Source organism: Podarcis liolepis, assembly GCF_965112155.1.
Source record: "Podarcis liolepis genome assembly, chromosome: 1".
Classification (NCBI taxonomy): domain Eukaryota; kingdom Metazoa; phylum Chordata; class Lepidosauria; order Squamata; family Lacertidae; genus Podarcis; species Podarcis liolepis.
In genome coordinates, this window is record NC_139554.1 from 77,637,215 (window position 1) to 77,651,336 (window position 14,122).

Below are 14,122 nucleotides of genomic sequence, written 5' to 3' on the forward strand. Positions count from 1 at the left end.
AGTGTTGACTGACAGAGTTGGGGAGAGGATAGAATTAGGAAAGAAAAAGATGCTTAAATTTAACCATTAACGATGGCGAAGTCCTTTTGCAGAAACAGACCAAGTTGATTAGATTACTTTTGAAAAAGGAGCCTGCAGAGATTATTAGCTTTGCTGGGGGGGGGGGGAGAGAGGCACGTAATGTGCTCTGCAGGAGGAACCCACAGGACAACAAGGAGGTTGTTTAGTGGGAATGCAGTTAAACACAGCATCTGTATTTGAGCAGGGTGAACCAATGTTGATTTAAATGGCCTGCTGTCTCTTAGAACACAGAATGGTATCAGATAAGATCGCATTGCCTTCTCTGCACTGCAATACAGCTGATAGGACCTAATCTGAACCAGGGTTCTTGACAGTATAAGCCCGGAGGCGGAACTCTGAGACAGAAACATCTAAAGCAAGCAAGAGTACCTTTGAGAACGTACAGCCTGCATTTTCATCACTGTAGATCATGGGTAGGCAAACTAAGGCCCAGGGGCCGGATCCGGCCCAATCACCTTCTAAATCCAGCCTGCAGATGGTCCGGGAATCAGCGTGTTTTTACATGAGTAGAATGTGTCCTTTTATTTAAAATGCACCTCTGGGTTATTTGTGGGACATAGGAATTCGTTCACCCCCAAAAAAATAGTCCAGCTCCCCACAAGGTCTGAGGGACAGTGGACCAGCCCCCTGCTGATAAATTTGCTGACCCCTTCTCTAGATAGCTACAACTATTCTACATATTCTTGAGCAGTAAGGTATTTTGGGGTCAAGGGGGCAACCTACATGGACTACTAAGCAAACCAACAGCTGTGCCTACATTTCTGGCCAACATCCTTGTTTCTGCATACTGTAGAGGCATCTATGTGCTAGAGACACATCACCATCCTTGTGCTAAAAGGAGGTGAGGCTCTGGGAGTGACTGACCTGAAAAGTGCTACAGTTATGAGGTATGTAAAAGTAACCACAATGTGTTTTGTTTTTGCAATTCATCTAGATTTTAAATCTTGCTTCTCACCCCAATATCTTAACAGGCACCCCAATTTTATATATTTTTTAGACTGGGGAAGGTAAGCCACCCCAACAAGATGAAAGTGTTCTACTTCCGTTCTTTTCTAACCCACCTGCAATTGTGTTAATGGATGCCACGTGGCAGTGTGATCACCACTCGTGCCAAGAGGAATTGTTGGACGCAGGCCATTCTGCAAGCGGCAGTGCTGCACTGATATTTTACTCCTCCATTGCATTTCCAGCTCAGCTATAATGTAATGTGCGGATGGGCTTGTTGTGACATTCAGGTGGAGTCATCGCCCAGGAACAAGGCTGGAGAACTCTCTTTGGTACGCAAAGACACACCTTAGAGCAAATTATTTTCAGGAATTTTATTACAATTTGAAACCAGACAATGCCAGTGCATGGGATATACATTCATACAAGGATTTTTTTTCCTAATCAGAAAACAAGTCATATTTCTTATATAATACACAAAAGACATTTTAAAACAAGATCAGGGCTCCCAGAGCCATTCACAGCCTCCCACTCAAACATCCATTCAACCCTCCCATGCCAATTTGCTTCTCTTGGTTTCACAGTGAGAATGCACATCAGCTTTGGACATTATAAATACATAAAAGATGCACCTTAACTGGCCAAATAAAGAGTTCAGCAAGTAATGCTACCAATAATTGTTATTTCATTCCCTCCATCATACTCCAATACACGGCTGTTAAAAAGCAGCTTCCATCACACATTTTGAAAATTGGAGTTAAAAGTTTATCCTTTTTTTATTTGAAGACCAAATTAATGTATGTTAAATAGACTCAAACTTATACAAATGAAAGGGGTTCTATCTGCTTTTATCAATGCAACAGTCTAGGATGTTCGGTGCTACTGTCCTAGAAAATGTGGAATGTGTTTGGAAGCAAGTTGGGTTTGCAACATAAAAGTGTTAGTAAAAATTCATTACTGGTTCCACTCAGACCTGGTAAAAAAATGAGCAAGAGCTCTCTTTTTAAAATGTAAGCACCAAAACAACAAGGATTTAAAAAATGTTGAAATTATTTTCCAACTAGTTTGTAAGAAGATATTGGCTGCACCTTTTACCACTGAACTAAGGAATGTCTCAGCATTTTTTGTTCTTAATTTTGAACTTATGCAGGACAGAAGCTTTATGGGTGCAGCTTAAGTTGCAAATGGAGAAATGATAGCATTCCATCCATGTCCAAGTAGTTAAGAAGATAGTAAAACAGAAGACTACATTATATTGGGAATTGTTCTATCAGACATAATAACTGGTACTTCTGAGGTGCCACCTAGTAGGCTGAATATTTAACAAGGTGGGTTTTTTCTACATAACTTTACATGCTTCGGCTGATTATTTGCAGTAGTATATGATCAGCCTCATAAAGGGAAGGTGTCCAGCAGAGAAGTTCTGAAACTATCCTTTCTTTTCTTAGGCTTCTGAATAGCAAGCATCAACATGATGTGAAAATGCCACTTCATGTATGAAGCTTCTCCATGGATGTATTGGGGGCAGGGGGAGCAGCATTCTAACTTGTTTAAAGTCTCCCATTTTTATTTTTGAAGAAGGCTTAAAGAGAGTGTTAAAAAAAAGCAGTTAAATTACAGCAACATACTGCATGCCCATATTGAAGTTAATGTTGAACAGCACATTCAGCTTCACAGTCTACTCCGAGCACCCAACCAAATTATATTAACAAACAATGCAAGAAACAACTAACTAAGAGTGTGGGAGATGCGGGTGGGAAGAAGCTTTCCCCTTTCAGCAACCAGAATGCCAATTTTTACATTGGCAATCTGACACACACACACACACACACACACACACACACACACAAAAGCATGCATATATATATATATACATGCTCCCCTACACTCTCACCCCCCCTCTCACACACACAGTTTTCTACTTTCCCCAGATTAAGCTCAACAGCATGTCCTGTGTAATGTAACTCGAAAGGAAATTCCTGTTGTGAATTGTAAGGGAAAGATAAACTCATTACTGCCACTACTGCTTTGCGTTTCCCTCCTCCCTGCCCCCACCCTCAAAATCCTTGAACAGGGACTCCACACCCATCTGATAAGGCCCACAACAAGCAGAGGCCAATGTACAGGAGATGTGGGGCACTGGCATAAATGTGAAAAGGGGTATAGACCTAGGGTTCTCATTTTTAAATTTATAGCAGATGCCTTGAGCATCTTAAGCCACACTGAATCGAACCTTGAGTTTACAATGTGCGTTCTCTCCGAACGACATAGAGGCTTTTGCCAAAGCAGAGGCCACTACAGGTAAGTCATTTGAAGAGCAGCATATGCAACACAAAACAAGCAGCCTTTCAGAAGCTACTTTGCAAAGGAGAAATATCAAGATACACAAACCCAGGAATTGGCCACTCAACAACAGAGGAGAACTCTCTTAGTTTGCAGTCCCCGCTGGAGTAATTTCACAGTTATCAACAATTGGAAAAAGTCTGGGAAAACCCGCTTGGAAAAGTTTAGTTTTGCCATATGGGCCTTGGAACAGTTTAGAACAGAGGACTACTATACATTCCTTCACCAAACTATGCAGAGAAATATACCTGGACAGGATGAAGAGAGTCGAGTCTCTTTGTGTAATAGTGGATGGTGCAATACTTGGCACGAGGCACAAATGGCAAGATACTGCTAGCACCTGAATCCCATTTTACCAGATCTGAAAGGTCCTTAGTATGAAAGGGACCTGTTGATGGCCACAAATTCTGTCTCAGGGCAACATTTCTTCATCTTTATAGGTTCACCAAGAATAGAACAGTTTGTTTATCCCATTCCAACTTAAAAAAGAAAGCAAGATGTGCATCTTCACAAAATACCAAACGTACAAGGTAAAAACTGCTATCATGCACACGTGGCAGCACTATAGTGCGTTGGTTCAGTCCAGTAAAGACATCTGGCTGATAAAATACCCTTTCACTGTATGGTAGTAGCTTGCGGTATAACCTTCTGAATGGACACAGAGGATTCATGCACATACACTCTGGATAGTTTTTTTTCCAGCAGGTTTCACACCCTTCCAGGGCAGCTGCCATTTAGTCCTCTTGTGTGATGAAGTTTTGAAATAGAAAGGTTATATAAATTTTCAGAGAAGCCACAAACAGCATCTTCATTTTAAATGATAACAAACAGGGTAGTAGTGATAAAAAATACAACCGGTCTGTTTCTTCCAATGCGTTAAGTTCTTTTAAAAAAAAGTCTGTAAAAATACTTTGCACAACCTTCTATATCCATCCATTTATGATAAAAAGTCAAATACATACATGAAATAGGGTTTTATTTCTATACAGTTATACTCGCAAGGCAATCAGTCCTCCTTGGCTGGCCTTTTTACCTCCAGATGCTCTGCTTTGCTGACATGACTGCAAGACATATAAAAATAAATGAAGTGACCCCATTATGATGGCTTAGTGTTTGATAAACCAGAATATGAAGACAGAGAGGAAGGCAGGGGTGGGAAGGGAGGAAATGCTATTCCATGCAATTGCAGATTCAAACAGAAATAGCGACAGATTCTTCACGAAAGTGTGATCAAACTGAAATGATCACACGAGAAAATTTAAGAGGTGTACCTTACTGTAGTAGTATCACAAAATGGGAAAGCCCACCTAATCTGTACCACAAGCACAGAAAATTAGTTCAAGTCAACAGAGAATTTCATGATCATTTGCTCCTATATTCAAAGCAAAGTATCAGCATTCTCAGAAGCCATTCTCACCATTAAAATATGCAGAACTCTCCAAGGACAGAATACCAGCTTGAGAAAACCAACTCTGATTTAATGTAGCACAGCCAAGAAAATAGATAGAAAGGCTGTTGTGATGCTATAACTGTAAAGGATTCCTAGCTCTTTGTTGTGATAAGACTGAGATTCCATAGCCATCAAAAATAGTTATGGGGGTGGGAGGGAACTGCAAGCTATAATCAAGATAATTTAAAGCCCCAAATACTGCACCTAGATCGCTTCTGAAATATCTTGAGGATCCGGCTTTTAATTTTAACCCTCTCTATAGACTCAGTCAAGAAGGTTGCCCACAAAGTGAAGGTTGCTGGGATGAGGACCACCACCACACTCTAGTGGAACATTCCACAGGAATCCTTTTTAAAAACAGAACCCACTCAAACAAATGGGACCTGCCCAGGACAAGTTAACAGGAGATAAATCTATTTGCATAGATAAAAACATTCAAAACTGAATATTGGGCCCATCATCATTGGCCAATTAGATCACCAAACTATTATTCCATGCATTGGGTCCTAATTCCCACAAAGTGATATCGTCACCAGCATCACCATTCGAGGGTTTAAAAACTGGTCTGGAAAGACAACGTGGACATACTGCATTACTTGCCTTGCTGTGTCTCAAAGTTGCTTTGACTAAGGTCCATAGGGACAACACGTGGAATGCACTGATTGCATTATAAAACACTAAATGTTTTGTCTGTCTGTCTGTCTCTCTCTCATGACACCACTTCGCAGGATGTGAGTGGAAACCTTTTACTTTGTGCTGGTTTTCAGCCAGGCTGTCTAAAATTACCATTTGTTTCCTTCAGAGCTAAAATAGTTCTTGGCATCCACCTGTCTTGAGAGACAATGGAGTGCACCTCTGGGGGTGAAGTCAAACCACTGCAATAGCAGCACCAAAGTGACCTCCCTAGGGCACAAGTCTGGGCAGTGTGCTTCAAGATCCTGGCTGGGGTCTGCAGGGCATTGGGGGGGGTAGCTCCGGTGGGGGACACATCGTGCTCCTTCCAGGGTAATTTGTTCACCTTTGGTTCCCAACCTGTACTCATGTGCTCACCTGTGGCTCCTAGAAGCTGTCAGCATGCAACAACAGCCATAACCCAGGAAATGGCTTCAACTGACCAGCTAAACCAGGAAGCTAAAACTGTGTCTTTTTAAAACAAGGAATGGGAACCTCTGGTCCTGACGTCATATGCAGGGAACTCGATCACACAGCCGATCCATGCAGAATGCAGGGTAGAACTCACTGCTGGACAGCAAGTACAGACTAGCATTTTAAAATTGTACAGACCAGTTCTGGTGCACTTTGAAGCAAGATATTTCATATCCTCAGCATACGGGATTAAAATTTACATTTGTCAAATGAAACTAACAATGGTGGATGAAGAAAGGGCTGCAATTAATTCATCAGGGATAGACAGCCACACATTCTGTAAGAGTTTATAAAAGAGAAAAGATCCCCTTGCCATCAACTCTTTAGGAATCTAAGCTGCTAACTAAAATATGAGACATTAAAGGAATTTGGCAGAATGACCTTGGGTGAAGGACAAGCGAATTGAATATGCAGGGCTTTGTCTTTGCTAGTGAAGTTTTAAATAGGCTTGAACTAGCAAACATCCTCAGCTGAGTAAGCAATACTGCACTGTGTAGCTAAAGCAACTGCTCCGAGACAAAATGCCATCCTGCAAGTGATTAAACTGTTACTGGTGAGTGTCTATTGATCTCTCACCCACTGCACAGTGGAGCAGTGACAAGAGCAGTCTTGGCCCGAGCCTATCATGTCACACAGCAGGCATAACTTCCTGTTATTCTCTGCTTACTCCCACCCTCAGCTTCTCTTCCCTTCTCTTTGGTTACTGCTGGCCCCAACATGCTACAGTTTATGGGCACCCCCTGCAAAACAACCGAGCCACTAGCTGCTGATTCAGGAGGGGGGAGAGAGGAGGAAGAGGAGCAGCACAGAAGGCAGGAGAGAAAAACTGAGGAGTAGAAGAAGAGTTTGTAGAAACAGCCACCTCCTTGCAGATGAAAGCAGCCCCCCCCCCAGCAAGATTAGGACGTCTGGAGGACTGCTTGACAAGACCAGGTTTTCAGCACACAAGAGGCTTAGGGCAGTTCAAACATACACACCCTCAGGGTTCAAGCTGGACACCAGGGGGTTCTGAAGGTTTCGTGGATTGCCGAGGAACTGCTTGGCTGTGGCTCGGGGAGGAGAATCTGTGCTGGGCTCAAGTAGATCTAGGGAAAAGAATCATGGTGACAGTTCAGTTAACCAAAAGTACAACAAAATAGCCCTGAATTTTCAGGAGCAGCACTTCGATACATATTTCCTTAAGCTCCGCCTTTCTGGAGTCATACCTCCTTACATTCCTCGGGTTTCTGAACTTTGGGTATATATATGTAACTGAACTTTATGCAATGTACGGGAGTTACACCTTTGGTTTTCTTCTCCACCCCCCCCGTCCCCGCCCCATTTGTAGCATAATCAGTACATTGTAAGTACACACATTGCTCCCAATTCCTTAACCAGAATTAAGAGGTCAGGAGATGGCCATGTGATTCAAGTTCCCTCTCCTGTCCAGTACAAATAGGATGTTGAACCTGGTTTTGTATGGCAATGAATCTGAACATATGCAACTAAGCATTGCTTCCCTGTTTATCCCTCCCTCCCTTTCCTCTGTGATGAATTTCAGATTGCAAGCTGCTCAGGGCAGATACCTTCTCTCTTATGCTCTGTACAAACAAACAACAACAACCAATGTGTGCATAAACTCACGCTACAGCATTACCATGGCCTGCTTCTACTGATTTGGCTGGCTGTGCAGCCATGGAAACACTGTTTGTTTGCCACACAACTAAACAACAGACTGTTGTCTCTCTCTCCCCCCCAACCCCCCCCCCCATTATGGTAAACTTTAAAGCTGCTTAATTGGTATGTGGCAATATGCTTTCTTCTGGCAAAGGATCTCAGACTTTTTAAGGCACCCTTCCCCCTCATCAGTGGTGCCCAACATGTGTCCTGTGCTGCCACTTCTGACCCACATTCGCAGTTGATATCTCTGCTATTTCATCCCAATTCAGCTTTCTCCAGCTGGATAAATCACTGTATTGATCTCGTGGAGTACTAGTGGACCCAACTTCTGTGACCAGGCAGGCAGGCAGGCAGGCACCAGCATTTCTCATTGATTGATTTTGTGGAAGGCCACACCTTATGCCGACACCGCATCAGTGTGAAAAATCAGTAATAATTGTGTATTGGTGCAAAAAGAAAAACAACAACACCCAAGCCTGTTCCATACATGCACGCTGTCAACTTCAAGATTTTTCTTGGAAACTAGAAAAATTTATACCTGAGGTGGTGCTGCATTGTGCAGGTCATGCCAAGACAGACCCAGGGAACTACACTGCTGCAATTGCTGCCCACATTCCACAGCAAGAGCTTCAGCACAGGTGCCCCCCCCCAAAAAAAAAATGAGCTGTGTTCAGCTAAGTCTTACTCAGAATAGACCCACTGAAATTAATGAACCTAAGTTGGTAATATCTATTAGATTCAATGATTCTGCCTTGAGAAGGGCAAGTGTTGAATATCACCCAGTTAGTTTCTCATTTAGGCTGGCCTATATGCAGCCGCTGCAAAGTTAAGGGAGGGCTAACATATCTTCAAAGACTAGGCTAGCTAGCTAAAATACCATAGGATGCTGGGCTTTGAGAATGCCAGATCTCAGTAGAACCCCTCTCTCTGCCCATGAAAGCTTACATCACAGTAAATCTGTAGTATTTAAGATGTCACAATACTCTGTGTTGTTTCCCCCCTGAAGCTGAGATAGGCAACTAGCAGAACAGAACTCTAGTCCAGACCATTTCCCGGAGGCTGCCCACTCAGATACTATGTTAAAGGAAATATTCTTGAATAAGTGGGAAGGGGACCACATTTCAGTTGCCACCATCACTGCTGTAGTTGTGGACCTTTATAGTGCTTAACTGCTTGATGCTACCTTACCAACACAAGGCAAAACCTATATAATGCTTTTAGAAATCTACCCTGTTTAAACTGTGTTGCACTTCTGGTAATATGTGGGAATCCAGAGTTTAACATGGAGCAAGTTCAACAATCAGAAATTGACTTTTTCCTCTCTTAAATAGTTGTGCTAAATGTTCCACTTAGAACTTCCCATTTTTCTTCACATTTCATTTTTAGGTATATTTTCAAAGGAAGCTGTACCCAGCACAGTGTTTGGATGCAAGATCCATACAGCAAAGTTCAAGCAGTTGCCCAGTAAGCTATCCACCTTCTCCCCCCCAACTGCTATTCCCTGCTACTGCAGTATAGATTTATGGAAAAGTTTGTATCTGCTGTCCATTTGTTTCTCCAGCCAGATAATTTTAAAGGGAGGCTTCAAAGAAAGCCACACCATGCATTTCCATGGGCTGCTGATGTCACAGCATGTTTCCATGTTTGCTGATGTCACAACTAGAGGCAAGAAAATTGGGGATATTGACATTCCCCACCAGCTTACATGAGAGGAAGCACAGTAGGAGGCCTTAACTAAAGTGAGGTCTCCTGCCTCCCCTCTCCCCCCAACTTTGCCCACCCTTTGAGTTGTGTTCCAACCTCCGGTTCTCTGGTGAGCCAGCAGCTCAGAGCTGGTTTCATCCAGCTGGGGTTCCGCTTCTGATCTGGGCTGTGGGGAAGTCACCATGGCTCCTGTCTGCTGGATGAACTGCTGCAAGTTACACTGCCTCAGCTCCTTATTTAGGTCCTCCAGCTCTTGGTTCTGGGCCTGTAAGATATAGGAGGAACAGGCAGAGTGAACTTATCTTCATCTGAGATATGAAGCTGCAGAAGAAAGGCTTCTGATCCCACCCCAGCCTCCTCCAACTCCCTTCTCTCTGCTTCTTGACCATTCGCAGAAATCTACCAGAAACTACATGAGCTGACAGGAATAATATGGTAGGTGGCCAGATCATTCCTGGATGCTTACACATTCCAAAAGCTTCTTTATCATGAAGTCAGTATCTGCTGGCAATCTGGTGTGGGTCTGTGTGGTGCGTGTTGGGTGTGCAACTGAAGATCTATCCACCAGTTCTAGACAACTTGCTAGCAAAGTATCTAACTCCATACAATCTCAAGCACACCCCCACCCCACTTTTGCATTGCTCAGGTGGCCCATTTTCCTCTTTGCTAACAGAATGACAATATTTTCTTTTCCTTCTGAATGTGGCTGAAGATGGAGACTGAAACATGAGAGCAAGATAACCCATGTATTCTGACTGTGCTATAAAGACTGAGGATAGACTGTGAAAAGCACAGACCTGCAGACAAACAATCTATCTGATTCTCGTAATGGCTCTTGTATGTTACGATAGTCTATTTATTTAGCTGTCAAGACAGTGAGCGTGCTGCTTAATTGCTCCCACTTCATTGTGCCCTGCCTGCAGCCAGGAGAAACAAACCCACAGATGTGCATGGGGCTATTATTATTCTCACAGTTTGGAATTATTTTAATGGGTCCCCCACAAACCCATGCACAATCATGTCCTTATAATCAGAGTCTGACAGAGGCAAAAGAAAGAAAGGAAAAAAGTACAGTACAGTACAGTACAGTACAGTACAGTGCACAGCATTTCCTCTACTTGGCCATAAGATGGCACCAAAGTCTAGTCAATAATTAAACAAGAACCAGGAGAAGACTCAGGACTATTACTGCTGCTTACTTTTGCTTAAAGCAAAGAACAGAAAAGAAGCAACAGCTGCCTGTGTTTTGAAGATGCACATAATTAACATGCTGCTATAACACCTTCAAACACAGATTTCTAATAGCTAAATTAAACTAGAAGCAAACACAAGGATATAGTACTTTGCTTTCCCCGGCAATGTTCCTGAGCAAAATCACAGTTCTGAGCCTCCCTCCTCCAAAGGCAAATAATTCTGCTTGTGTTGCTGCTGCTGCAACGGAAGTGACTAAGCTGGGTGAAACACACCTGATGTATTGAATGACATGCCTGCAGTGCAAGCAGGAAAAATCAGAGAAGTGATTCATGCAGGGATACAGCAGGCTGGCTCTGCTGTGGGTGGGTGCTTTGGGCTCACAGACGATTAATTTTTATTTCATTTTTATTTTTTTTGCCACACAGTAGTGTGCTTGGTGCACAGCTTGCATACCCTCTATCATTTCTCTAATGAAAATAAGGATGTCCCACTCCATAATGATAAATTCTACTATTTATACCCCATACATCTCACTGGGTTGCCCCCAGCTGCTCTGGGTGGCTTCCAACATATATAAAAACAAAATAAAACATTAAACATTAAAAAAAAACCCTTCCCAATATGGGATTGCCTTCAGACAGCTCAGGGGTTGTCTAACTCCATACCCTCCAACCTTTCTCCAATGAAAATAGGGATGTCCTAAGGAAAAGCAGGACATTCCGGGATCAAATCAGAAACTGGGACGGCTTCTCTAAATCAGCGACGTCCCTAGAAAATAGGGACACTTGGAGGGTATGGAGTTTGGGGATTACTCTACAAATACAGTGGTAGCTGGTTTGATGTTGGCAAATAAGTAGCCTTTACCATTATTTAATGGTTTTATTTTTACATTTGTTCCAAAGCAATGTTCCCTTTACTGTAGGATGCTTTCAGGGTTAGATTACATGCAAATGACCATTTTGCACACTCAAAGTGTGCACACACACATGCCCACAAATATAATTCCTATGTAAACCAACACATCACAGTACTATGCCTGAAGGACTGCACACCTCATAATCAGGTTCAACTCATGTCTGGAAGAGTTGCAGTATAACTTTATTAGGCCCATTCTATCCATTCAGGCACAAAACAGCTTTAATTCCTTTGGGTTTGATGATCTTGCAAGATGCTAATCTCCCTGGTTCCATCCCAGCTAAACCACATAATAATCCTCATGGGAAGAGTCCTCAACTACGTTCAACAGAAACAACCAAGAGCTTAGTGCCCCGTCTCAGAACATACAACATTGTGCAAGATCATTTCCATTTGGTTGATGTAACAGCTACACATTCTACTGCCACCTGCCAGGTTTATAACTCAATAGATTCCAGAACTCACCTAATCTACGGCTAAACGCCTGGAAGGGTAGAATTCTAAGGAAGCCCAAAGCTGCAAAGGAGACCCCAATACAGTTTTCCTGTAGAATTTTGTCTTATGGGGATGTACTTATTTTTTGCAACTAGACCTAGAATCCTAGTCTAACAGATATACTATTAGCTGCATCCTTATTCTGCGCCCAAGTAATTTAAATTGCAAAATAAGTAAAAATAATGTTCAATTGCATTCTGAAAAACATTTAGAGGCCTAAAAACATGGGTATGCAATCATGCATCATGGAAGGCAACTGCCCATCCAGGGATCCCCTCAGCAAAGAACATTATTGTGAAGTGCATACCTGAAGGCTTTGCTCTGCTTCCTCCAAGGCCTTCCCCACAGTTTCCAAGCTGCTCTCCAGGTGGGCACTCTGCTTGGCCTTAGCTTCCAGATCCCTTTTCATTTTAGCTGCCATTTCCTCTAGTTCAGAAGGGCTCTGCCTCGGGGCTTCCTTTGCCCTCTTGGCCCTCTCGGAAATCTCCCACTGAATTTCTCTCTCCAAGGCCTCCGTTTTCACCATAAGCTCATGTATTTTTTGCGTGTACTCCTCCATGGTGGCCCGCAGGGTGTGGACTTTCTCCTGGCGCTCCCTTTCGCACTCCTTCTCTGAGCGCAGTTCACTCTGCCAAAACCCTTCCTCACCCAGCTCACTCTCGTTTTGCCGAATCAGCTGCTCCAGGTGCAGGATCTCGTCCTCCTGGCAGGAGCCTCTGTTGAATTCCCAGTGCCGGAGGTCCATTTCCAAGGCATCCCCCTGCATCTCCAGGGAGTAGAGATGCTCCTGTTGGTGCAGTATGGTCTTGAACAGTTCCTCTTTGGAAAGCAGGCCCCCACTAGCACCTTCCCTCCAGCCCACGCTGTCCTTCTTGTGTTGCTTCAGCTTGTTCTTGGCATGCAGGTCACCGGAGGCCATAGGGCCTAGGTTGAAGGTTAAGGATTTTTTGGGCTGCCTGGGCCTGGGCACTTCTGTGCCGACCGGCCTGGGTTTGATGGGCAGGCTAGCCCTGACAAACGTCCTCTCGGGTACCTGGGGAGCACTGTCTGAAGAAGGTCTCTCGGTGAGGCTGGGGCCTGTGCGCTGCAATATGAATTGCACGTCATTGGCATACTGTCCGCACTTGGCCATGGACTCCACAGGGCATTCATGTGGGAGAAGCTGCCTCTCTTTCTCACGTAGTCTTTGGATGAGAACATAGCGACCTGTTTGACCTGAGAAGAGGGACAGGCGTAAGTGAGGAGCATTTCTTCACTACAGAAACACCAATAACCCTTCCTGCCCTGTTCCAACTGCATCACGCTCACATTCCACCCTAATATCCCTCTCACAAGTACAAGTCCATTACACCAGAAGGCTGGATGTTTTTGGGGTGGGTGGACGCTGATCATTTATGAAAACTGATAGATCTGTCAACAAATTAAACAATAGGCAGTCTTGCCAGTGACCCTCAGCCCACGCAGCTCCCATTCCAAGTTGGGCCACATGTTTTTAGCTCAACATCTGACATGGAAATTCCATCCTTGAGAACTAGGTTTACCCTACTGCTCCATCAGAAAGCAGTTCTGGTTTAGAAGGTGGCTTGGACATTCACACCAATTTATCTTCTTATAACTCAAGGTTAGGCATGAACTTAATCATTTACACCTCAATGTTTACACCCACTAGGAGAGGAAATAGGAAGCATTCCAAATGCAGCAGTTCCACCTCCATTTGTACCCTGAGCTAGGATTTGAGCTTCATTTCCACACATGACAAGCTAGCAACATGCTTAAACCTCTTGCTGAAATAGACTCCTTTGGGAGTGATGGGGAATATGTGCCTTTTGGGGAGTGTGGGCAGGATTCGGCTAAGTGTCCGAGCCTCACTTCTTCACTCTGGAGGGTTGGAGAAAACCCCAGAACAGTGGGAAGGGGGAACAGGTGCTATGTGAATGGACCTCTTTCCCCATTTCATAGCCCTTTTACCGCAACACTGAATCCCATACCCTGTGTTGATCACCTTTCAAAAATCATGAAACAACCAGTTTCATGAACAAGTCCTCCTCTTTGACCCTGTCAATAGGTCCCCAGACAAGGAAGCAATTAGCTTTCTCCCGGCAGCTGACAGGCTGATGACACCAGGTGGCTGGAAAACTTCTTCAGACTTTTCCTTGGACAATTGGTGCAGCCCAATTTAGTGCTTAGCGC

At 43.7% G+C, this 14,122-nt stretch overlaps 1 protein-coding gene across 17 annotated transcripts in view; it reads right to left on the minus strand.

Moving 5' to 3' along the window:
- Nucleotides 1-1,385: 1,385 nt before the first annotated feature.
- The window catches only part of RASSF7 (Ras association domain family member 7), a 113,126-nt gene continuing 100,389 nt past the window's right edge, over nt 1,386-14,122 (minus strand). For 12 of the 17 annotated variants that reach the window (XM_083480417.1, XM_083480415.1, XM_083480404.1 and 9 more), the window contains 4 exons: nt 12,240-13,147; nt 9,425-9,593; nt 6,943-7,050; nt 1,386-4,430 (listed from right to left, as the gene is read on the minus strand). In XM_083480417.1, coding sequence (XP_083336543.1) covers nt 4,399-4,430; nt 6,943-7,050; nt 9,425-9,593; nt 12,240-13,147 — 1,217 coding nt within the window. In that variant the 3' untranslated portion in view covers nt 1,386-4,398. Of the gene's footprint in view, nt 7,051-9,404; nt 9,594-12,239; nt 13,148-14,122 lie in introns of all 17 variants that reach the window. The other 5 variants (XM_083480408.1, XM_083480406.1, XM_083480410.1 and 2 more) reach the window with 3 other exon arrangements.